Raw genomic sequence first — 26,226 nt, 5'->3', positions numbered from 1 at the left:
GGCGGAGCGCAAGGCGCGCACGCGTGCTAGGCCCCGCCCTTGGCCCCGCCCACCCGCGGCGGCGATCCGCGCCCTCCCAGGGCAGGCCCCGCCCCGTCCTGGGGCCCCGCCCACCCGCGGCGGCAGCTGGGCAGCCTCCCAGAGCAGGACCGGTCCCCCGCGGCCGCTTCCAGACCGTCCGCATCCTACGCCGGCGTCGGTCTCCGGGCTTGCGCGGGTGAGACTCCTCGTTCGCTTTTTAAGAATTTCGATTCCATTTGGGAAGGAGGGGGGAGGGTAAGAAAAAAATGCAAAAAAAAAAAAAAAAAGCAGAGGTGTGTTCTATTTTGAAAATTAAGTCCTCAGGGTCATTGCTGCTGCGGTTAATTAAGATGATGTCCCCAGTGCATCTGGAACGGGAAAGGGCTGCAGCTCGGCGCCCGCGCCGCCCTCGCCTGCGTGCGGTGCGCCCGCTGACTGGGAACGGGCGAAGGGCAGGCAAGGCCAAGGGGACCCTACGACCGACCCCTGGCTCTTCTCACCCTCCGGGAGCCAGCAGGGCTGCGCAGAGAGAGGAGGTGCGGATGCAGCTACTCCCCCGAAGCAAGATCATAAATGACTTAAGCAGTGAACTCGTCCCCAGCCACCGACCCCGAAATGAAGGGAAGAAACAGCGGTTGTCAGATCTGAGATCTGATCCATTTCTGCCAGCGTTGCACAAATCCAAAAAAGGATCTTTACTGAAAGGGCGCGTGCTTCCTGCAAGGCGCCTCTGCAGGTGTCTTGGGTCCTGCCCAGCAGTCTAGTCCCTACCCAGGGGGCGAGCCTAAGAGCCTGGGGGGACGTTTCCTATGGTGTATTGGTGCCCAGTAGCACTGGTTTATTATTCAGATTCTGCTTGTTCTTTCCTCCCTGAAAAACCCGGCAGGTGCAGGAAGCCAGTCTGGTGCAGTATCAATCCAGGCAGCCTGCGGCTTCTGAGTATTGTCACAGTGCTTGTTTTCCCCTACCAGGGGTTCAGATAAGGCAAAAGCCCACACACTGTATCATTGTTGTTGTTTTTGTCGGGCCCACCAACTAGGATCCACAAAGCGAATTGAAAATGGGTCTGCCTCAGAGGAGAATCGGACATCACTTCCTGTGCCAGGTTCCACCCTCGCGCCAGGCTGCAGTTCCTGCCCACACGTGCTCCTGCTCCTACATCCCCTGCCCTTCTCTGGCCTTTTTCTCAGAAACACTTCACCCTTTGTTATTGATAACCCCAATCTACACGTAGTAAAGAAAGACATCTCTACTGGTTCCCATTTGTCAGGCAATTTACAGAGGAATCACAAACTGTTGGGACCAATTGACAAAAATTACAACACCTTCACCTCCTTTAGAGGAAAAAAAAAGTAGATTTAAATAGGAAAGCTCAATTCTTGCAGAAAAAACATAATTCCTCATGTCTTGATCCCAACGGCACCAGTATTTTCTTAAACAGAAAAAGAAATTTCAACTCAATTCTATAGGATACCTTATTCTAGAAAATTCTAAGCTTCTTTTCTTGGGGGTGGGGGCGCATTAAAATTGCTTCTGAAGATAATTTGCTCATGCTATCTGTGGCCTCGGTGAGGGCTGAGCCAATGAAACAAGGGATTCTGAGATCTTCCACTGAAAAGGTGGGGGCTCTGAGCCAGTCATGCCCACAGTTAGAATGAATGACAAGGCACCATTCCTCAGCTGCAAGGAAGTTGTAGGATTAGGGGCAAATGGGTCAAGAAAAACCCATGATCAAGGGAGACTCTGGACCTCTTCAAGTGATCTTTTATTAAAAATAAGGAGGCATGGTCTGTACCTCTGCCTGTGTCCTCAGTCAGCCTTAGAAAACCTGCCAAATCAGAGAAACCTGGAGGCACACAATAGTTGTGCTGCCAGGAAGCCCATTGTTTTTGGATTTCAGTTCTGGCTCCTGCTTGAGCCATCTCTTCCCAGGGAAGCCATGCTGCTCTGCATGGACCACCTCTGTGGCTGAACCCATGGCTGCTCTTTCCCAAGCTCTGCGTCAGTGCCTCTTTTGTCCTCAAGGGAAAATGCATCGCTGTGGCCATGATCCTCCCAGCTCACCACTGGCTCTGTCATGACCCATTAGCAGTGGCTGCCTTCCTCCTAAAGATTTTTGCAGCTCACACTTCTTCCCACCCTTCCCCCAGCCATCTGCCTGCAACTTCATTTTCTCCCCTCTGCAGAGCAGCTGCTGGCTCTGGCTGACAGAGCTTGTGGGAGTCTCAGCATATAGAGACACGGAATCTTAGTGCTGAAGGAATGTCAATGAGATATCCAGTCCCACCCCTGCCTTCATACAAGACCACTCCTGAGCCCTCTCATGTAAATAAGGCTCTCAAACAGTCCACAGTATTCAGCCAATATTTCATGAGCACCTGTGGTGTGCCAGGTACTGTTGGAGGCAAGGGAGAGACAGTGCAGTAAATGAGACAGTTAGATTTCCCTGTCTTGGTACAGTTTTTGCTCTCACCTGTACGTACATTGTGAGTGGGATTGGGAGTTGGAAAGGGTATGTGTGTGGGGAAATACAGGACAACAACCAATCAGATGGAGAAGCTCAGGGCTTACAGCTCTCACAATAAAGAGATGCCCAAGCCCCTTGTAAGTCAGCTACGCTTGATGTCAGGAAGTGTTTCCTCTGCAGATAGCCTGTTGCCCCTGAACCCACCTGAGCCTGAGAGCCTTTGGGGGCCAAACAGGTCAGGCAAGGACAAGAGAAATGCTGCTCACAAGACCCCAAAGGAATGGCAACAGCTTGACCATCTTCACAGCTAATTCCCGACTGTATATAGAGAGACAGTGGACATTCCAGGATGCTGTGACGTCATAGTTCATCTTTACATTGGTGAGATAGTCTTTCTGGCAGGGGCTAATGGTAATTTTCAGTGGTAAAAAAGATGGACATTTCCTAGTTGATGGTAAGCGAAGGTGTAATTTGTAGGTTCTGCCCCTGCCCTTGCCTCCCTAGCAAGAGATTTGTGACCCACTGCCTGGCAGATACACAGACCAGAGAGGAGTTGCAAGAACAGCAGGACTGGGGCAGGCACAATTCACTCGAGTAGTAGTAAATCAGCTTCCCAAATTATGTTACTCCACCCTCAGCCCCAGTCATTCAGGTTCCATATAAGAAAGGCACAAAAAATCTATTCCTGGGGCAGGATGGGGGCTCAGTGGGTTAAAGCTGCAGTCAGCAGCGCCAGCATCCCACATGGGCACTGAATTGAATCTTGATTGCTCCACTCTGACCCAGCTCCTGGCTAATGTGCCTGGGAAAGCAGAAGATGTCCCAAGTCCTTGGGCACCTGCAACCACTTGGGAGACCCAGATGAAGCTCCTGGCTCCTGGCTTCAGCCAGACCCAGTCCTGGCCATTGCAACCATTTGAGGAGTGAGCCAGTGGATGGAAGTCTCTCTCTCTGCCTCTGCCTCTCCCTTTCTGTAACTCTGCCTTTGACATGGATAAATAAATCTTTCATACGTATAAAAAAAAAGTTGCTTCCTAACATTTGTAGCCCAATAGAGTGGGCACACCCTGATTTGGAAAGTTCCTCAGCCAAAGGTAGCCAATGGGCAGCCCCCCTAGTGGTTTTTTTGGTCGTTTGTCCAAATAGTAACTCATTTAAATTTAGACTAATTGCAACAATTAAAATGATAAGCTCTCACATGAAATTGCAGATAACTCATATATAATGGGCCTGCCTTTCTCTATGAGAGGAGTTAGTTTTTTTTTTTTAAAAAAAATGATTTCCACATTTAGGAGAAAGATTTTCCAAAAATCCCAATATCCCCAATAGCCGGGGCTGGGGCAGGCCAAAACCAGGAGTCTAGAAATAAATCCTGTCCTCCCATATATGTGTCAGGGACCCAAGTCCTTGAGTCATCAACTGCTGCCTTCCAGAATGCACATTTGTAGGAAACTGGATCAGAAGTGGAGCTGGGACTTGAACCCAGGGATTCTGATAGGGATGCAGGTGTCTCAAGTGGTGACTTTGAAAAGATTATATATTTATTTATTTGAGAGGCAGAATAGAGAAGGAGAGACTTCCATCTGCTGAGTCACTCCCCAAATGACTGTGATAGCTGAGGCTGGGACAGCAAGCCAAAACCAGAAGCTTGTAGCTCCATCCAGGTCGCCCACAGGGGTGGCAGGGGCCCAAGCACTTGGGACATCTTCCACCTTTCCAGGCACATCAGCAGGGAGCTGTATCAGAAGTGCAGCAGCAGGGACTTGAACTGGTGCCCATATGGGATGCTGGCATCATAGATGGCAGCTTAACCCGTAGTGCCACAATGCCAGTCCCCCAGTTGGTGAGTTCGCAAGTGCGCCAAATGCCTACCCCAAGGAGTTGATTGATCTGTGCATTCAGTACATGCAGGAGAAGGAAACAGTAGATTCCTACTTTTCATGAGACCCAAACTCCTTGTGTCCTGAGTCTACCATTTAATAGCTTTCTCCAGCCATGTTTCATCCTTGTATGTTACTTGCTTCCCTGCAATGTACATAAGGGCAGAAGCTTCAGACACTCCTAGTTTCTCTACCCAGCAATTCCCCAGTTCTGCTGAGTACCTGCATGGATTTGAAGAATACACCAGATCAGTGCTGCTCCTGTGGAAACCTGATAATAGAGAAGTCTGAGCTGACTCTAGGGAAATCATGGCAGCTGATGAGAATTTCAGAACCTACAGGTTCGAGGTGGACGTTAGAGACAGTTGTGGGATGGAAACTGACCAACAGCAGGTAATAACTAGATTTCCTGTTGATGGCTCAACTGTACAAAGCTCCTATTGCAAGATAGATACTTATTTTGTGGCATAGTGAGCCTTTGGGTTTTTACTGAATGCCTAAGAACTGTTGGTTTCTGTTAACAAAGCTCCCACGGGGTACATAGTTGGGCATCTTGTTACAAGGAGAAAATAGCTTCATATATAGTATTGAGCTCTCCAGTGGGTTTCTGATGGACCCTGAGCCAGTATCAATGTGATATCCATTGTTCTGGACAGCTGAGTTTCAGAATTCTTCATCCACCCAGGAGAATTAAAACCACTTAGATCATTCATTATTAGGAATGATGCCATTTTTTGCTTTCTGAAAAATATATTGTGATGTGCCTAAGCTCAGGGTTGTCAAATTGGAACCAGAAGAGGTAAAAATAACCTTGGAAATCCCCAATATATTAGTGAGGATTTCTGTATGGTTTCCCTAAGAGACCAAAATAGTCATGCATTTAAACTATGTATATCTGCATTTGTTTTCTTATTACCGTCCAGAGAAAGAGAGAGTATGACTACTAGGGTAGCTGTTACTCCTTTCAGCTCATTCCTCTGCTTTCCATAAGAGGATGCCTTGTCTGTATGGCTTCAGATTGGCATTCCATCTTTAAAGGTGAAAAGTGGAAGACCAGAGAAGTAGCACACATCACACCTACTCACATCCCATTGGCCAGGGTTTATCGTATCATCACATGTGGCTGCAAAGGATGCTGGGAAATGTTACATTTACCAGGGACACCATGTGACCAGCTGAAACATCGTTATTAATATAGAGAAAAGGGGCTGGCGCCACAGCTCACTAGGCTAATCCTCCGCCTTGCAGCACCGGCACACCGGGTTCTAGTTCCGGTCCGGCGCCGGATTCTGTCCCGGTTGCCCCTCTTCCAGGCCAGCTCTCTTCTGTGGCCAGGGAGTGCAGTGGAGGATGGCCCAAGTGCTTGGGCCCTGCACCCCATGGGAGACCAGGATTAGTAACTGACTCCTGCCATCGGATCAGTGCGGTTCGCCGGCTGTGGCGGCCATTGGAGGGTGAACCATCGGCAAAGGAAGACCTTTCTCTCTGTCTCTCTCTCTCACTGTCCACTCTGCCTGTCCAAAAAAAGAAAAAGAAAAAGAAAATAGAAAAAAGAAAAAAGAAAATAAATGTAAGGAGGAGCACCTAAAAACTGTTCCACAATTGACATACAAAGGAGCTTATTAACATCTCGTTATTAAGCCTCTTTCAGTTTCAGTCTTTGACAAGTCTTTGATAGTTCCGAATTTTTACCCAGTCACTTACCAATAATTTCACTGAACACTTACCTTTGGCCTATTTGTATGGAACCCTTCATAGAAGCTATAGTCTAGTAGAGGTGATAGACAATAAACAAGTAAACTAACAAATACATACTTCATTACAAAGTAAGAAACTATTTTGATAATAATGAGAATCAGGACAGGACTTTTTTTGGATCAAGTGTCAAGAAGGCCTCAGAGGAGGTGACATTTCAACAGAGACTTGGGAATCAAAGGAGATGAACATGTGATGGGAAAGGGGAAAAGCATTGGCTCAGCCAGCAGCACTTCAGAGGGCCTTGAATGGGAAAATATGTGCTGCTCTTGAGGTATATAGGGGCATCCAGTGTGACTGCAGCAAAGCAAGGGCGAGGAGAAAGTACAGGACATGATAAGTGGGTACCTTAAGCCATCTGAAAAGTTTGCATTTCACTTCATAACTGTGTAAAGTCACAGGAAGGTATTTGGCAGGAAAAGAAACCAATGATTTTGTTTATGATTTCAAAATATATTTCTTACTGCTGAGTGGAGAATTGATTGGAAGGCATATAGAGTAGAAACTAAAAAATAGAGCATTTTTTAGAACTTTGGGTAAGAGGTCATGGCCTCTTAGACTAGTCTAAATTATCTGTAGAGTTTCTTCCAAGAGTGGATTAAAAACCACTTATTCTTTTTTTTCCAACTTTTATTTAATAAATATAAATTTCCAAAGTACTACTTTTGGATTACAATGGCTTTCCCCCCTGTAACCTCCCTCCCACCCAGAAGGATCCCATCTCCCACTTCCTCTCCCATCCCATTCTTCATCAAGACTCATTTTCAATTATCTTTATATACAGAAGATCAACTTAGTATATACTAAGCAAAGATTTCAACAGACTGCACCCACATAGACACACAAAGAATAGAGTACTGTTTGAGTAGTAATTTTACCATTAATTCTCATATTACAGCACACTAAGGACAGAGATCCTATATGGGGGATAGGTGCACAGCAACTCCCATTGTTGATTTAACAATTGACACTCTTATTTATGACGTCAGTAATCATCTGAGGCTCTTTTCATGAGTTGCCAAGGCTATGGCCGCCTCTTGAGTTCACCAACTCTGATCTTATTTAGACAAGGCCATAGTCAAAGTGCAAGTTCTCTCCTCCCTTTGGAGAAAGGTACTGCCTTCTTTGATGGCCCGTTCTTTCCACTGGGATCTCACTCACAGAGATCTTTCATTTAGGTCATTTTTTTTTTTTTTGCCACAGTGTCTTGGCTTTCCACGCCTGAAAAACCACTTATTCTAAGTATATGTTCTTTAAAACACTGCTGGCGCTGTGGTGCAGTAGGTTAGACTTCTGCCTGCAGCCCCGGCATCCCATATAGGCACCAGTTCTAGTCCTGGCTGCTCCTCTTCCATTCCAGCTCTCTGCTATGGCCTGGAAAAGCAGTGGAAGATGGCCCAAGTGTTTGGGTCCCTGCACCCATTGGGAGACCTGGAGGAAACTCCTGGCCCCTGGCTTCGGATTGGCCCAGCTCCTGCTGTTGTGGCCATTTGGGGAGTGAACCAGGGGATGGAAGACCTTTTTATTTTTTTTTTTTCAATCATATGTTCATTTTATTAGTGTTGAGTTTTAAGAATCCTTTGTATATTTTAGATATCCTTTTTTTTTAATTTTTAATTTTTTTTTTTTTGACAGGCAGAGTGGACAGTGAGAGAGACAGAGAGAAAGGTCTTCCTTTGCCGTTGGTTCACCCTCCAATGGCCGCCGCGGCTGGCGCGCTGCGGCCGGTGCACCGCGCTGATCCGATGGCAGGAGCCAGGAGCCAGGTGCTTTTCCTGGTCTCCCATGGGGTGCAGGGCCCAAGCACCTGGGCCATCCTCCACTGCACTCCCTGGCCACAGCAGAGGGCTGGCCTGGAAGAGGGGCAACCGGGACAGAATCCGGCACCCCGACCGGGACTAGAACCCGGTGTGCCGGCGCCGCTAGGCGGAGGATTAGCCTAGTGAGCCGCGGCACCGGCCTTTTTTTTTTTTTTTTTTTTTTTTTTGACAGGCAGAGTTAGACAGTGAGAGAGAGAGAGACAGAGAGAAAGGTCTTCCTTCCATTGGTTCACCCCCAAAATGGTCACTACAGCCGGCACTGCACCAATCCGAAGCCAGGAGCCAGGTGCTTCCTCCTGGTCTCCCATGCGGGTGCAGGGCCCAAGCACTTGGGCTATTCTCCATTTCCTTCCCAGGCCACAGCAGAGAGCTGGACTGGAAGAGGAGCAACCGGGACAGAACGAGCGCCCCAACCAGGACTAGAATCTGGAGTACCGGCGCCGCAGGCAAAGGATTAGCCTAGTGAGCCGCGGCACTGGCCAGATATCAATCCTTAACAGATAAGTTTCTGAAAATATTTTGTGCAAACTTATGGCTTATCTTCTTATTATCTTTTTTCCCTCAAAGAAACCTTTTATTTAAGGAATATAAACTTCATGCATTTCATAAGTACAACTTTAGGAATATAGTGATTCTTCCCATCATCCCCTCCCTTCCACCCACACTCCCACCTCTCTTTCTCCTCCTCCCTCTTCCATTCCCAGTCCCATTCTCCACTATGATCCATTTTCAATTAACTTTATAAACAGAAGACTAACTCTGTCCTAAGTAAGTCAGACCTTTCTTTCTGTCTCTCTCTCTCTGTAGCTCTACCTCTCAAATAAATAATAAATAAAATATTAAAAAAAAAAACTACATCCACCTCCCCCGACCCCTTACCCTGGCCACAGGATGACAGAGTTAAAAGCACAAGATTAATTAAGGTTCACATTCTGCAGCATCCTTGTCATTCATAATCATTGAACTGTGTGAGGAGGATGGGTGAAGCCTAATACTCAAAGAAAACACAAAACTGTGTCTCTGTTGGTTAAAGTTTTGGAAATTGTGTAATCATTTTTTTTTCATCTTTCCTATGAAATCAAAAGGAAAAAGAGATGTTAAGAACCTGCCTCTCAGATTAATAATAACATATGCATAATAACATATACAAAAGTGAGAAATAAAATTAGGTCTTTTTAGCTGTTAAAGACATTTTTATCATATTTCTGAATAGGCATTTTCCTTTCTCCTCTGTCCTATCAAGTCAACGGGCACATCAAGGCTTTCTGTCTCATGTCCAGCCCCTGGCGTCTTCCCACTGGTAATGAGGAAGAAGGGTTATACATTCCAGATATATAGAGGTTTACAAACTACTGGGAAGATGAATGAAAGCTCATGATTCCATCCATAGTCAATACAATAATATGAAATGCTGCATAATAACTAAGAATGTGGACAAATGACAAATGCTGCTAAAATATAGAATAGGAAGAAGCAAAAGAAACAGAATGGGAACTAGCATTTGTGAAGTGTTGGGAAGTATCAGTCACATACTAGGGATTTTACACTTGACCATCCATTGAGTTCTCTCCACATTCCTGCCACAATGAGGTAGGAGGGGAAAGCCATGTACGCTAAGGGAGTCCCATAAGGAGACATGAACGAGTGTCTGTCTTGAGCCTGAAATAAGAATGGGAGGAGGAAGAAGGGTAGGACTACAGGTGGGAGGGAGGGCAGGATGGGAATAATGTTCCTAAATCTATATCTATGTATCTGTATCTATATCTATATATCTATATCTATATCTGTATCTATCTATATATATATATGAAATGCATGAAGTTTGTATACCTTAACCAAAAGGTTTTTAGGTTCAAAAAAGAGAGAGAGATGGAGAAGAGTAAAGAAAATGAAGGAACCAACAAAATCAGATGAGGTATGGGGAAGGATAAAGGGAAAGGGAAAATTATTACTGAATCCCGGTGTGGGCATGAATATGAAGAATCTCAAACAGTAGGTCATAAGTGGCAGGACGAGATATAAATGACATTTGTTTTGTTTTGTTAATCAACATTTAAAACACTCAAAGAAGAATTCTGTAATGGAAGACAAAAACCCAGCTTTGAGACAATAGTTGAGGGCTGTGTTCTAGCAGATGGTGGCAGTATAAATTTGAATGAACAAATTGGCAAAGAAATTTCATAGGAATGATTGGAAGGACTTAGAAATTGATTATCACTAAGGATATAGAAATATACCATTAATATGGGAAATGGAGTCATCAAAATAAATTCTAAAAGTTTAAGTATGGAACCTTGGGTAAATGTTGGCAGGCAGTATGGCACATAAAAAGAACAAGGGCTTTGAAAATCAGAAAGTCTGGATATGAGGCTCAGCCCTGCCACTTACTAGCTATGTAAACTTGAGCAAATTATTCCCCTAAATGGGCATAATATTGGTACCTATTTCACCAGTCTATTGTGGAAATTAAACAGCATTACTGTGAAGCACTTAGCATGGCACCCAGCACACGGTAAACCTCCCAGAAGTTTTAGTTGCTGCTATTAAATCCAAGGGCCCTCTTCTGCAAAATAGTACTTGCTTCATTAGGTTCTTGTGCCTGGAGCAATTGTGCAATATCTGGCATGTAGTACTGCTTAATAAATGTTTACTGAATGTATAATTAAATAGAGTAGTGCCAGCACAAAAGCTCCTCAAATTATGATGTGGTTACATCCATTATAAACTGGAATTATCTTCTATGGTTTGGATATTAGCTTGGATATTTAATATCTCCCAAAGGCCCATGTGTAAAAGGCTGGGGCCCCAGGGTGGTGCCACTGGGAGGTGTTGAAACTCTTAGGAGGTGATGCCTAGTGGGAGCTTCTTGGTCATGGGATTGTGCCCTCGGAAGGTCGTTCTCATGAGAAGGTTGTTACAGAGTAGCCAGGACATGAATTGAAACTCTAATATGGGATGTCAACTTTTTTAGTGACAACTTAACCCACTGTGCCACAATGCTGGCCCCAGGAAAAGATTGCTTGTTGTGCAGCCATGAAAACTATAACTAGTTTTAAAATTATTTAAGGAAGCATGCTTTGGAAAGCTATGCCATCAGGGCCAGCTCCAGTTAGCTTAAATTGAGCTGGTTTACTTTCAGAAATGATTGACTGATGACTTTTTTCCCAAAGTCTCTTCACTGAGTGTTATGGTCTGAATGCTTGAGCTCCCTCAATCTATATATTGAAATCCTAACCTTCAAGGTGGTGATATTAGTAAGTGGAGAGACTTTAGAGGGTAATTCAGTCGTGAAGCACAGCCTTTGTGACTGGAATCAGTGACCTTAAGGTGGTCCCAGAGTGCATTTTCCACCATGTGAAGATGCAACAGAAAAGTGCTATCTATGGACCGGGATATAGGTCCTCACCAGACACCCAACCTGCCAGCACCTTGATCTGGGACTTCCCAGCTTCCAGTATCATGAGGAAGAAATATCTGTTGTTTATAAGCTGCCCAACTTACAGAGTTTTGTTATAGCTGCCTGTTCTAAGACGCTGGGAAATATTGTTGATCAATTGAACACCTTTAAAAATGATTCTGATGACTACATTTTGTCTTGGCTACAAAACAATCCATCTTTCCTAAGTTTGTGGGAACATTTTGTATGCTCAAAGGGTAATGTTCTAATCTTAGGGAGAAGATGAAATCATCTCAATGTAAATACAGGATGGTGTGTGCTTTGCAAGTTAGATACTGGTCACTTTCTGAGAGCAGTTTTGCCAGAAGCAAAGGAGGGCCTATAGGTTATCAAGGTTTTGTATTTCACATTGATCATCAGGTTTTTAATGAGGTCTTCTAAGCCCATCTCTCTTCTGGCCTTCTATGGTCATGTTTGTCTTGGAGCTTTGTCCATGGAGCATGGATGTTCTTGGCTGTTGCTGATAAGTTTTACAATGAGAATCAGGAGCAAAAGAGAACAAAGTGGAAAGATGTGAAAAATCTGTATGGCCTGGCCAGAGAAGGAACAATGAAAATAACATGTTAAGGATGGAATAATGCAGTGGAGAAGTCTCTTGATTAGAATATTAGTGCAGGTTAAAGGAGCAGAGAGCTAATAGGCAAAATGCCATGAGGCTACTGCAGCCAAGGTTCAAGTGGATCCAGGTGCAGATCTTGCTGGCAGCAGACCTTGGCACAGTCTATCTGATGCTGCTTTGGCAGGTACAGGGTCATGCTGGCTTCCATCAAGGTCTCACAGTAAAACCTGAGAGGCCAGGCAGAGTTGTGCCACAGAGTAAGAGGGGCTGATGCAGTGATGCCTAGTGAAGATGTGGGAGTGAAGCCACAGTGAAAAGCCCAGAAAGGTAGAGGAACCAGGAACACGAGGCCCTCAGTAAAGAAAGCTGCAAGCTACTTGCCAGGTCATCCTGGGAAAGCCGCAGACATTAGTATGCTGCCTCAGAGAACAGCAATGTAAGCAAAGATCAGCAGAGTTTGAGGTATTGTGTGCTCCCCTGGATTTTGAAGGATATGTTCAACAACCTGGAGGTCCAGGAAGAAACACAGAGGGCTAGGGACACTGCAGAGAGCCCCCACTAGGACAATGCCAAGTGCAGATGTGGGGTTGGAATTGCTGCAGGGAGTACCTACCAAGGCAATGCTCAGTGGAACAGCATGGTTGAGACTCCGGCCAGTGAGAACTGAAGCATAGGCTGTGACTATAAAGCCACAAGGGCAGAGCTGCCCAAGCCCTCAGGAGCTTATCCTCCCTTAGTGTGCCTGGGTGCCAGGCATGCAGCTTTAGAATTTAATATTTTTATGCTGGTTTTAGATCTTGCTTTCCTCTGATTAATTCTTTTTACATGCTCGTTACCCTTTTATGGAATGAAAATGTATACCTGTTCCACTCTTGTAGCTTGGAAGTATATAAGTTGTTCTGTTTTGTTTCATTTTGATTGTACTGGGACACACAATTTGAGGAGATTGCCTTCAATCTAAGATGACACTTTGGACTTTTGATTAATGTGCTGAGTTAAGACTTTGGAACTATTGGGGATGGAATGATTGTATGCTGTATATGAGAAGGACAGGAGTTTCTAGGAGCTGGGGGTAGGTTTCTATGCTTTGAACAGGATATGGCTCCCAAACACAAGTGCATGATTAAATCCTAAAGTCTTAAGTTGATGGTACTAAGAGGGTGGAAACTTAATCCAATTATTGCATTTGGGAGGTCCTTGGGACACTGGGGGACATGTCCTCAGAATGCAGTTCTTGAAAGAGGATTGGTTATAAAAACCAAATTGGGCCAAGCCTCTCTCCTTCTGTTTCCTGCTCAATCAAAACATATTATTGTTCCTGCACACAGGCTATGCCATTGCTATCCCCTGGCCTCACCAGATGGTAGAACTTGGGGCACCCAATCTTGAACCATGAACCTCCAAAACCATGAGCCAAAATAAACCTCTTGCTCAAAGTTTCATGTAGCCACATGACTATAGTTGTTATGTATGCTCCATAGCCAGATGTCTGGAGTACTTATCCCAGCTATGATGGGAGTAAGAATGGTTCTTAACTCCCACATACTAGTAAGGCCTCCTCACTCAACATTCTTCCTTCTTCCAACTCTCTGCTTCCCCTAACTGGACTGATGGGTTTTCCTTTTTTTTTTTTTTTTTTTTTTTTTTTTGACAGGCAGAGTGGACAGTGAGAGAGAGAGACAGAGAGAGAAAGGTCTTCCTTTGCCATTGGTTCACCCTCCAATGGCCGCCGCAGCCAGCGCGCTGCAGCCGGTGCACCGCGCTGATCCGATGGCAGGAGCCAGGAGCCAGGTGCTTTTCCTGGTCTCCCATGGGGTGCAGGGCCCAAGCACCTGGGCCATCCTCCACTGCACTCCCTGGCCACAGCAGAGAGCTGGCCTGGAAGAGGGGCAACCGGGACAGAATCCGGCGCCCCGACCGGGACTAGAACACGGTGTGCCGGCGCCGCTAGGCGGAGGATTAGCCTAGTGAGCCGCGGCGCTGGCTTGGACTGATGGGTTTTGACTGCTATTATATGTTTGTGTAAATGGCCAAAAAATACTATTGTAATACAAATTAAGTCACAATTTTTTCTTGTAAGAGCATTTCCACCAAACTCTCAAAATAAAATGTCATGGTAAATAAAGGGAGGGGAAGGCTTCTATCAAGTTGAGGCTCATTTCCCAAATCCCTTTACCTCTAGTCTATTTGTTGCATGTTGATGGATTTCCATTCCATTTTAGGCCGAACACATCCTTGGGACAGCTTTGCCTAGCCCCAGCCAGGAAGAACATCTGTAATGAGAGGATCCTGAATTTGCTCAAGCGAGTCAGACTCTTTATAAACCATACCTAGACGTCAGAACTGGGATGGAAGAGCCGGCACCTGTGGAAGGCCAGAGCCAGCTACCAAGCCCACACCATGGCTCCCTGAGAAGGGCTGTGGCTGCTGCCCTGGCTCTAGATGGGGAATCCACAATGGGTCGCAGGAAAAAGAAGAAGAAAGATCCTCGCCCTGAATCAATCATCATCTACCGGTCAGAGAATGAGAAAATGGATGACGAGCCTGAGGAGTTGGAGGGTGGAGATCAACCTAAAGAGGAGGAGGGAGACGATTTCCTAGACTATCCCATGGATGACAGTGAGTGTCTCTGGGACCCCTTGTTTGAGGCCATGGGAAGAAGCCCAGAAGGGATCTCCATCTCTCAGAAGACAGACATTTGCCCACTGATGTATTTCTTCTTGGTGATTCATTTCTTATCACAATGTCGTAGTCTTTATTCAGCAAATGGTAGTATTTACCCAGAACCTGTTGTTTCTAAGCAATATGGAGGTGATCTCCACTCTTTCAGAACTCATAGTATAATGGAAGAGGCTTATTTATACACAACAATTAGTAACACAGACTATGCTGATTAATTAATGTAGGATAATTGACAAATATTGACTTATATAATAATCAGAAAATGTAAAGTATGACAATGAGATATAATTTTCTATCACAAATAGGATTGCCAAAAACTGGGTAAAATATATCAAGACATGGAAATTGATATGTTCTCAATGCCTCAGGTGGCAGTGGAGCTAGTTTCAAAGGGAAATTTGTCAATATTTTTAAAATTCAAAATAAGCATATGCCAGATCCCCCAAATTCTTAGTACCTATACCACAAAACTTATATAAGGAGGCATGTGTAAGAATGTTGCTGCTAATGAAACAGTGCCTTATTTGTAGTAATTATTATGCAACATTAAATGGTTGAGATATATCTATTTGTGCATATGGGTATATCTTTATGACACATGCCCACAGTGAACAAAGCTAGCAATGTCCCTTCTCTCATGCACTTGACCTTCTAGTCAGTAGAAGATCATCAGTGGAGAAGTCATCAAATAAAAGGCAATTTCAGGTAGTGGTGAGTTCCAAAGACAATAACACCATGCTGATGGGAAGGTGAGTAACTGGTGGAGGGTGGAGGTGGGGAGACTTTTCATGGAAGGCCTCTCTGGGAAAGTGTTGTTTGAACGGATCCAGATGATGTGAAGGAGCCAGGCATGAAATGATCTGGGGCAGATCTTTTCAAGAAAGGAGAACAGCAAGGGCAAAGGCCATGGATATACAGTGACAGTGGCCCAGTTACACAATGGAGTCATTTCTGTGTAGAGGGTGCAGAGAACTAGAGAATCAGAGTGGAAATCCTGGGCTGCATCATGGTGAATCTTGAGGTCACGGTAAAGAATTGGAATTTGCTTATAAGCAGAAAATTTTAAGCAAGGAAGAGACAGCATCTCATTTATATTTTTCTAAGACCATTCTGGCTTCTCTTTAAAATTACAGGGGGCTGGCACTAAGGCGTAGCAGATAAAGCTACCACCTGCATGCCATATATAGGTGCCAGTCCAAGTCTGCTCTCTGCTATGGCCTGGGAAAACAGTAGGAAATGGCCCAAGTCCTTGGGCCCCTGCACCCATGTGGGAGAACTGGATGAAGCTCCAGGCTCCTGGTTTCGGATCTGTCAGGCTCTGGTCACTGCAGTCATTTGGAGAGTGAACCAGCAGATGGAAGACCTCTCTCTCTGTCTCTCTCTTTCTATCTGTCTCTCTCTCTCTCTCTCTCTCTGCCTTTCAAATAAATAAATAAAACTTTTTTTAAAAAACTAGATTACAAAGGGTAAGAGTGGAAGCTATTGGGAGATTTCTGTATAATTGCAATCAATTGTATTGTATCACTACAATTGTATCACCACTTCCTGGTGGTGGAGGTGTAACAGGTATGGTGATTTTTTAAAATATAATCTATAAAGATTTAAAGGAAGGGATTGCATCTGCTAAACATTCCCCTAAAGGTGATCAATAGCTCTACACATGAAGAAGCTGGACTTAGCCTTCTGTTGTTTGGTAAGACTTCAGTCAGAGCCTTAATTACTCAGACCAAACAAATAATCTTTTTTGTGCATAGAAGATTAGTCCAGATGACTAGATTCTGAGTTAAAAGAAAATCATTCCTAATGGTGTCCTTCTAGATTCAAAATGTTAGATCCCACGAAATCATCAGATTTTGGAGACACAATAGCCCTGATGTAGAAGTTGGACTGGGATAATAGCAGGAGGTTGAATTAAAAATGTAATTTGGAACTTGCTGGTTAGAGGTGGAGAGTGAGGGAAAGAGAGGAATCAATAATGACTCCTGAATAGTTTGCAGGAACAATGGAGAGCATCGATGGTGACATTTGCTGAGATGAGGGACACTGTGGAACCTTTGAAGGAAAACAGTATCACCTTTCTAGATGGGCAGCGAGAGACCTTGCCAATAGGCTGGGCCCTGCTCTTTAGGTGGCTCCAATCTGGGTCTTCCAACCATGTGGCAAGGAGTCTACCTCTCTGTCTCCAATCTCATTTTCAGATTGGCCAAAGGATAATATCTGTTGATGTGTATGTATAGTGTGTATGGGGAGATCCTCATACATGTATATGTGTAATGTGTAGTGTGTGTGTGTGCGCGCACACATGCATGTTGTGTGTGCGGTGTGTATTATTGCATGTGATGTGTGGTATGGATGTGGTATAGGGTTAGTGTTTATGTGTGATATGTATGTATGGTGTGTTGTATATGTGGTTTATATGTATGATGGGTGTATGGGATGTGGTATGGGTATGTGTATGTGGTATGTGTTGGGGGAGTGTAGTGTGTGGAGGCTGTACAAATTATATGTGGGGGTGGGATAGGCATTGTGATATGCAGTTGTGGGTATGGATGTATGTGTCCATGGTGTGTTTTGTGTGTGTGTGGTGTGGATGTGTGGGTGGGAATGTGGTGTTTGGTATGTGTATGTGGTGTGTTTTGGGAGTGTGTTCTATGGGGGTATTATGAGGAGGAGAGTTGGAAGGGTGCAGTGTGTGGTATGGGTATGGATATTTGTAGGGTGTGACTTGTGTGTATATGGTATGTGGTATGTGTGGGGACTGTATCTAGAGCTTGAATATGAGCACTGGGGTATTCACAGTCATGTGAATAGGTCCTCTCAGAGCAGCAAGGGGCTGGGTGTGAGAAGGAAATGAGTGAGCTGCCTATCTGTGCAATGCACACACATCCAATTTTACATACCATAGCTGAACAGCATTTGTTAACTAGAAATAGCATCATTATAAAGTAATGTCCATGACAAAGTTTCTCATATGCCTCCATGTCACAGAGATCATGCCAAGTCCGAGGCCTAGAAAAGTGGGAGAGGATCTGAAAAACAAGCTTAGCCTATCTTACAACTTCGTCAGGGTCCTGGCACATGGAGTAAGAGTTCACTGTGGGAGCAAGAATAACAGCAACTACCCTCCCAGAGGAGATCCATTCAATCTGCCCTTGAGGCACTGACTCCAGTACTGTGACAGGTGTTGTGCAAGGGACACTTAGGTGCTCATACAAGCTCTGGATAACACTGTGATGAAATGTGCCCTTCCAGTCTTGACTCTCACTTCCTTTGTGCCTGCAGGTATGTGGGACATGCCTTCAGACAGTCGCTATGTCACATTAACCGGGACCATCACCCGAGGCAAGAAAAAAGGTCATGTGGTGGACATCCATGTCACACTGACAGAGAAGGAACTGCAAGAACTCACCAAGCCTCAGGAGTCAACCAGGGAAACAGAATCTGAAGGAAGAAATGCCTGCCAGATGGGAGCAGACCGTGGGCCTCACGTGGTTCTTTGGACACTGGTCTGCCTGCCTGTGGTTTTCATCCTCTCTTTTGTGGTCTCTTTCTACTATGGCACTATCACCTGGTACAACATCTTCCTTGTATACAACGAGGAGAGGACCTTCTGGCACAAGATCTCATGTTGTCCCTGCCTCATTCTCTTCTACCCTGTGCTTATCATGGCCATGGCTTCTTCCCTGGGCATCTATGCTGCTGTGGTCCAACTCTCATGGTCATGGGGAGCATGGTGGCAAGCTGCCCGGGATATGGAGAAGGGATTCTGTGGCTGGCTCTGCAGCAAGTTGGGACTAGAGGACTGTTCTCCCTACAGTATCGTAGAGTTGCTTGAATCTGACAATATCTCAGGCACCCTTTCCAACAAGGACTCCACGCAGGAAGTAGAAACCTCCATGGTTTAAACTCCTGATAATTTCCTTTCTTCTCTGGTAGATAGATCTGGTAGCCTATATAATATCTTAGAATTCCAGCAGATTCTTTATTTCTTTTTTTTTTTTGGAAGATTTATTTTATTTATTTGAAAGACAGAGTTATGAGAGAGGTAGAGACAGACAGAGAGGTCTTCAATCTGCTAGTTCACTCCCCAGATGGCTGTAATGGATGGAGCTACACCAATCTGAAGCCAGGAGCCAGGAGCTTCTTCTGGGTCTCCCTTGTGGGTGCAGGGGCCCAAGGACTTGGGCCATCCTCTACTGCTATCCCAGGCCATAGCAGAGAGCAGGATCAGAAGAGGAGCAGCCGGGACTAGAACCAGCGCCCATATGGGATGCAGGTGCTTCAGGCCAGGTCTTTAACCTGCTGTACCACAGCGCCGGCCCCCAGATTCTTTCTTTAAATTATCCCCTGTCTCCCACAGTTCTTTGGGAACATCCTAGTCCACATTGATCTGTCTACCATCTTGATAGAGGGCAGAGAATCGGGCAATTTGTGCCGAAGTTTTCCACCCAGTGGACAAAGCCTACTTGACTCCTCCTCTAAAATGATCATTTTTATGGGACAAGGAACTCCACTGTGTATCAGTTCAGGCGCTTGAGGGTACAACTGGTGTCTGAAATCCATGAGAGTATGTTACTAAATGTGACAGGGAGGATAAGGAGTCTCAAGGATGAGCAAAGCCACTAGAAAACAGGGACAGAGTGAAACATTTAGAAAGCCAGGCTACCGCAGTAGCTTGTAGTAACAATAAAGGTTTGTGCACATCACTTTGAGTTAGATTTAGCTCCATATAATTAAAACCCTAAAATATCAATGGTTTAAACAAGATAGAAGCTTCTTGTATAGAAGTCTAGAGGCAGACCATCCCTGTGAAGTCATCTAGGTCCTTGGTTTCTTCCATTCCACTTTCAATAGTAGGATGTGGCCCTCATTACTCCTCAATGTCCTGGTGCTGACTACAAAACTTCAACCGTCTTATCCACACTTTGGCAAAAAAGAGGTGGGGCAAAAAAGTGCACATCTTCATTTTTAAGGAAACTTCCTAGAAGTTCCACTGAACACTCCTTACATCTCTTTGGCTAGACCTCAGTCACATGACATCATAGGCAAAAGAGGTTGGGAAATGCCAACTTTAGGCTGTGTAGCTACACTCTCAGCTAAGTATTGAGGTGATGCTATTAAAAAAAAGGGAAGAGTGGCTATTTTGATAGTTAAGTAAGAATTTCTGACTCATAATAATTATTCAAAAACATTCAGAATCTCAAACTGCTGATATAATTTATTTAATTTATTTTTATATTTATTTGTTGCTCTTTAGTTCACTCATTCATTTATTTTGGCCTGAATAGTACATAAGGAATTTATATGTAAGTATCTGCTGCATATACTAGATATGTATGTGCTATACACACATATTAGCACCTCATGTGCTTTGCAATTAAACTGCCATAATGTCATCATGCTCAAGTTTTGTAAGAAATAGTGGACAAGAGAGTACAATTGCATAATAGCAGAATAACCCTTTTTACTGGTGGTAGAGGTGGAACAGATATGGTGACTTTTTAATCTAATCTATAAAGACTGAAAGGAAAGGATTGCATTTGTTAAGTGTTCCCTAAGGGTGACAGGTAGCTCTAAGCATGAAGAAGCCAGTGTTAGACCTCTGTTATTTGGCAAGACCTCACTCAGAGCCTTAATCACTCAGACCTTTCCAGAGTTTGGAAACAAAGAGGGTCTTTTCTGTGCTTAGAAGATTAATCCAGATGACTAGATTCTGAGTTAAAAGAAAATCATTCTTGACGTTATCTTTCTAGATTCAAAATGTTGAATCCCAAGAAGTCATCAGATTTTGGAGATTTGGGTCCTCATCCAAAAAAAGCTGGTGCTCATTTCTTGTTCTTATTTCAGAAAGAAGTACTTGGAAGAACTGCTGTGAACCAACCCAGAGGGGTTGATCATGCTCCCCACAGAGAGTCATGGGCATTTTCCTAATGGATGGTGCTGAACCCCACCTTCAGAATAACTCTCTTTAAAAATAGCTATTATTAGTTTGACAAGAGAAGAGGTACTCATCATTTTTGAAGATAAGCTTGGTGCTCTCTGGTGCATTTTCAGAGATATGAACAACTGAAGATAAAGTAAAAATAAAATCTAATTAATATTTGCTTACTTTGCCTTTGAGGTGCTCCAAAATTGCTCTGAATGTCATCATTTGCAGAAATAAAGGTGAGCATAATAGGTGTCTTCTATATCTTTATGTAATGAACTTAGTATGCATCCATAAATATTGACTTCTTCCAGGCACTAATAATTTATGGGTTGTCTATTTAGGTGGATATTTCTTCCAATCTCCTTTTTATTTAAACCCACATTACAAAATTGTTACCAACGGTGTCACAATTTTCTGGGGTTGAGGAGACCGATGGTCAAGGCCCAAAATAATGTGATTAGGACAAGAGCAAGGTACCCATAGTAGAATGGAGGAGCAGAAGTGAGTGTGAGATTATGGCCAAGGGATACAAAGACAACAAACACTGTCATGGCCTTTACCGTGGTTGGGCTCATCACCTAGTGGAGGAAATAGGCTTGCAAATAAAAATCATTTAAAAGGTGCCCTAAGGAGGTAAATGCCCATGCCAGAGGCAGGACAACCGATCCAAAAAAGAACTAAAGCCATCTCATCCTTGCTGTCAGCAATGCCTAGACAATTTTGGAGAAGAAATTGGAGTTAGATACCTTATTTACCACATTTGCTCAATTCTGTTAACTCCTATTTACCCAGTCTCCATGGTGACTGTCAAGGAAGAGGACTGTATTTCCCAATTACTTAGCAAATCTGGATAAACCATGTCTGACCTGATATGCTTACACTGGTATTTCCAAGTCATCTGTCAGTTCACATTAGGCAGCATGTCCTGTTCTTGTCCATGATTAGCAAGACCCACGGTTTTCTTTTTTATTTTTTTAAGATTTATTTTAATTATTTGAAAGACAGAGTTACAGAGAGAGATAGAAACAGAGAGAGGTCTTCCATCCGCTGGTTCACTCCCCAGATGGCTGCAACGGCCCGAGCTGCGCCAATCTGAAGCCAGGAGCCAGGAGCTTCTTCCATGTCTCCCACATGGGTGCAGGGGCCCCAAGGACTTGGGCCATCTTCCACTGCTTTCCCAGGCCATAGCAGAGAGCTGGATCGAAAGAAGAACAGCCAGGACTAGAACCAGCATCCATATGAGACCCATGATTTTCTACAAAACAAGACTAAATGTTCGAAGAACTACTTTCAGATGATTTGAAAGTTTCATTGTGTCAGTTTGGAATGGCTATGCAGGGCTTACTTTTTGCAGTGTTGAAAAAAGACTCGCAGCCAACATGAAAAGGTTTCTTTTCTTCAACTCAATATAAGCCTTTTATGTGGATTTTTAAAAATAGTTTTTGATGGAAATAGAACATTGTACATCACCATGTACAACTATTTGGGATATAAGCTTTTATTATTTCATATCTGTATCCTATGGGTATAAGAGTTCATTTCATATCTGTACACTACATTTTAACTAATTTTCCCAACTTGTTATCTAACTATTGTTGCAGTTCTCAGTCTGAACACAAAGCCTGCACATTTTTATTTTGTATAATAAAGTCACCATTCACATAGTTAAGAATCAGTGATATCAAATTCAAACACATTGTAGGAACTACAACACTAAATAGGAAGGAAAAAATTTGACCCAGAGGAAAAGCAACCTCATCTTGGCCCTTGGTAAAAAGCTAGAAACATCAGAGGAGGAGTTACCAAGTTAAAAACCACATTCAAACAATTCTGTTAGTTCATAGTTACCTAATCTTAATAATCTCATTTGTGTGGCTGCCAGTCAGGTGCTGCATGTAAGCTAGGTGAGCCTTGGGCTCTCGGTGCTCAATGTTTGTATTAGTCTGCTTGGCCTCCATACAACATTAACTGTCTAGGTGACATGAGCAATAGAAATTTTTCTCCAGTTCTACAGGCCAGAAGGCAAGATCATGGTAACAGGATTGTTGGTTTCTGGTGAGGACTCTCCTCTTGGGCTGCAGATTGTCACCTTTTTCTTGTACATTCGTGTGATCTCCTTGTGCGAGGAAGGGGGAGGGTGGGAAGAAAACTCTCTATTATTTCTTCTTATAGAGGCATTAATCCAATTACATCATGAGGCCCTACCTTCATCTTATGGCTTTATCTAAACCTAATTACCTCCCAAAGGCCTCATCTCCAAATGTGGGGCCTTGTTGTGGGTTAGGACTTCAACACATGAATCTAGGGGGAGCACAAACATTCAGTTCATAACAGTGCTCCTCCATGTGGCTCTGTTCATTTTCATAGCACACCAGGTTCATGGCTGTTGGTCTTCATACATGGGGTCTGGCTTTTCTAGAAAGCAAAAGCCAGATCTGGGCAATCTGAAAGCATGTGCACAGAACTTGCCTAGTGCTGATTTTGTTACATTTTACTGACCGAACCAGGTCATAAGGCAAGTCCAGATTCAAGGGGAAGGGACTATTGGAAGGCATGGCACATGGGGTCACCAAAGTAACAGTATGTCATTTCCCTTTCTCTATTCCAACTGTCTCCTTCATATGCCACAGTGGATCCCATATTTCTCTCTGTCCAACTCACCAACCCCCAAACACATACCATCATTTACACTAGTCGAAGTCCATCAATCTCTTGTCCTCCCCTTTACACTCAATTCTGTATTATATAAATCCAGAGGGACTATGCAGTGACAGGTAAACATGGAACTAACAAAGTTAGATTCCTTTGCTTGTGGAGGAGGAAGGGAGTAGCTATTATATGCTGTCACATTAATAATTTTTGCCACTTCACCCTTGATTAATGGAGTTCTTTTTTCAAGAGAAGCAATACATGCATTCTCAGCACCAAAGCTGTATAGTTGTCTGGGAGTGAATGGTTCTAAAGACTTTTTTTTTTTTAAGGTTTATTTGTTTGAAAGGTAGAGTTACAGAGCAAGAGGGAGGGGGAGAAAGAGGGAGATCTTCCTTCTGCTGGTCCACTCCCCAATGGCTGCATCAGCCAGGGTTGGGCCAGGCTAAAGCCAGGAGCCTGAACTCCATCTGGGTCTCTCATTTGGGTGCAGTGGCCCAAGTACTTTGGCCATCTTCAGTTGCTTTCCCAGGTAATTAGCAGAGAGCTGGGTCAGAAGTGGAGCAGCTGGGACTGGAACCAGAGCCCATATGGAATGCTGGCTTCACAGAGAGCAGCTCTTAATCTGCTTCCCTACAACACAATCCCCTAAAGATTTCTATAAAGACTGCCAAAATGCACACAAGCATAGCTACTGGAATCTTTTATTTCTCCCAGGAAATAGATACGTATTGATGTGTGTGTGTGTGTGTGTGTGTGTGTGTGTATAAGGGAGAAGAACAAGAAGTGGAAGGAGGGGGATAGAAGAGATAGGAAAGAGAGGAAAGGAGGAGGGGGAAGGGGAGTGGGAAGAGAAAAAATGAGAAACATTATATACAAGATAAAACGATGGGCATAAAGCACGCAAATTTCCTTCATCATGCCAGTCTCCACTAATTATATTTACCAGTCATATCGAAAAGGTTATTCAAAACATTTGTTTTAAAAGAACTTGTTTGAATCAAAATCTGGAAGAATGTCCTGAGCAATATAAACACAGTCTGAAAACATCTGACTCTCTTGGCGTCGATGTTTCTATAACTTTGGCTTCCTTAAGTCCCTTCCCGCTTCATGCAATCTTCACATATTTTCAGCTTTAGTTCCTGCTTTTCCAGGTTGGATTTTCTAGCGGGAGAGAATCTGAACAGACATTATCTTTCCAGTTTGGGTAGAGGTTTGCAGACATTTGCCAGGTTCCTGAACCCTGTGTCCAATCACCCGTCAGCTGTGGCTCATTTGGTGTAGAAAGCAGTTGTTTGCGTGCAAGGGTCACTGGAGCCTTCCTACTTCAAAGGGTGAGAAACTGTGGGCTGCCCAGTTTCTTTTAAGGAGGATCAATAGCCTGTCAAGCACTGGGATTGATAGCTGCCATTTTTAGTACTACCGAGACTCGGCTTCTAAATTAAAACTCTCCTCCACTCTTCCAAGCTGAAGGCACTTGGAACTACTGGGAGAACCAGAGCAGATGCCGTTTTATGCCTTCTGATGTTTGTACATCTGATTTAGTCTACACAGAATGCCCGTTCTGTTTGCTTGGAAAAATACCCATACTCAAGGTAACATGCCGTCACAGCTCCGATACAAAACGCTGTGTTATTCTTAACGAGAGAAAAGGGAAATGAATCTTTCGAAGAAGTGATTACAACACAGCTAATGCTAGTAACTTGAGCAGCTCGAAACCCACAAGCTCCTCCCCAAGGAGGACTAGACGGATTCCGCGCATGCTCAGAACTCCGGACCACAATTTCCCCGCCCCTTCCAGGTTCAACAGGAAGCGGCTCTTCTCTGTACGGTCCGCCTGCCAATTCCCCGGAACCAAATTGCGATGCTGCAGTTTCCCGCCCGGAAGAAGTAACCAAGGCGCCTGCGGACTTGCAACATGGCGCGGTTCTGGAATAAGGTAGACAGGAACTTGGCCCCTTACCCAGGCCGGGGATCCGGAGAGGGCGGTTCGGAAGCAGGAATTGTGGGACCACCGCGATGCCAAGGATTAGGGCAAGAGAGGACATGGTGGTGGGCTAGATCAAGAGGGCCGGAACCGATGGACGTGCCTTGAGAAAAGCTGAGGATTAGGGTGTCCGAAAACCTGAGTTTGAACCTCGCTCGCTGCATTTCACCCCTCCCATTCCCCTCTTCCTCTCCCACCAGCTCCTCGTGCCCTCCCTCCCCACTCCTCAATCCTTCTGCACCTTTTGTTAGCTATGAGTCTGGTTCCTTATAATCTATACGAGAATGAGAGTTAGCTGTGATAAGCATCTACCCCCGCAGGCTTGTAAAATTTAAGAGCGACTATCTGTGAGATAACTTGAAATACGAAGTGTCGTAATCACCTCTACAATAATTTAATGTCTTACCTTTTTGGACAGCTTATTCTGGGTGAGTCGAGATCCAGACCTTTTATTCCTGTCTCATTCAATCTCAACAACACTGAGCGGTGTTGTTAACTGTTAACCCCACTTTGCAGGTGGAAAACCAAGGCATAGAGAACTGAAATGATTAGTCCGTGGTCACCTAGCCTGTAAGTGATGGAACCCGAATTTGAACCCAGGCTGTCTGATTTCAGAGCCCTAGAGCATCTCTATTTTGCTAGGAATCTGTGAGCCTTGGTGTCCAGATTAACAACAGAAATGACAGTGAATTTTAAAGCGATTTTGTCGATATAAGAGGAGAGTTGCAGTTGTCTCTGAAGGGTCACTAGAGGGGGGTATGGTTTCAGGAATTCATTCATTTATCCATGCATACAAATAGAAGAGGAGTTTGGCTAATTGATCCCTAGTCCCCTCCACTCCCTGTGGATTAAAATGAGTATGAACTCAGAGTGATGCCATTCACCACCTTTGTTCCTCTTCTGAAAGCTGCTGAAAACTTTGTAGCTGTAATGGAGAGGAGTTTGTGCCAATGAACTCCAAGTAAAATTTTAGCAGCCTGTTTTGCTTCAGCATAGAAATGAGAGTTAAACTGCTCGGTT

General features: G+C 44.3%; 2 protein-coding genes across 6 annotated transcripts in view; both read left to right on the top strand.

Moving 5' to 3' along the window:
- Positions 1-78: 78 nt before the first annotated feature.
- TMEM169 (transmembrane protein 169) lies at positions 79-20,818 on the top strand. 2 transcript variants are annotated; one of them, XM_089328985.1, is made up of 4 exons: positions 79-217; positions 14,182-14,578; positions 17,924-18,212; positions 20,489-20,818. In XM_089328985.1, coding segments are annotated over exons 2-4 (561 nt in total). In that variant the 5' UTR covers positions 79-217; positions 14,182-14,307; the 3' UTR covers positions 20,490-20,818. The 2 variants fall into 2 exon arrangements, with proteins under 2 accessions (XP_089185111.1, XP_069926325.2); XM_070070224.2 differs by having other exon boundaries at positions 17,924-20,818.
- Positions 20,819-25,120: 4,302 nt separating this feature from the next.
- XRCC5 (X-ray repair cross complementing 5) overlaps positions 25,121-26,226 on the top strand; it is a 101,543-nt gene continuing 100,437 nt past the window's right edge. For 2 of the 4 annotated variants that reach the window (XM_002712463.5, XM_017343103.4), the window contains exon 1: positions 25,121-25,158. In XM_002712463.5, the coding sequence (XP_002712509.1) occupies positions 25,138-25,158 (21 nt within the window). In that variant the 5' untranslated portion in view covers positions 25,121-25,137. Of the gene's footprint in view, positions 25,635-26,226 lie in introns of all 4 variants that reach the window. The other 2 variants (XM_051848210.3, XM_070070222.2) reach the window with 1 other exon arrangement.

Source organism: Oryctolagus cuniculus, chromosome 3 (assembly GCF_051225735.1).
Source record: "Oryctolagus cuniculus isolate XC-2025 breed Fujian yellow rabbit chromosome 3, ASM5122573v1, whole genome shotgun sequence".
Lineage (NCBI taxonomy): Eukaryota > Metazoa > Chordata > Mammalia > Lagomorpha > Leporidae > Oryctolagus > Oryctolagus cuniculus.
This window is presented reverse-complemented; position numbering and strand designations above follow the sequence as displayed.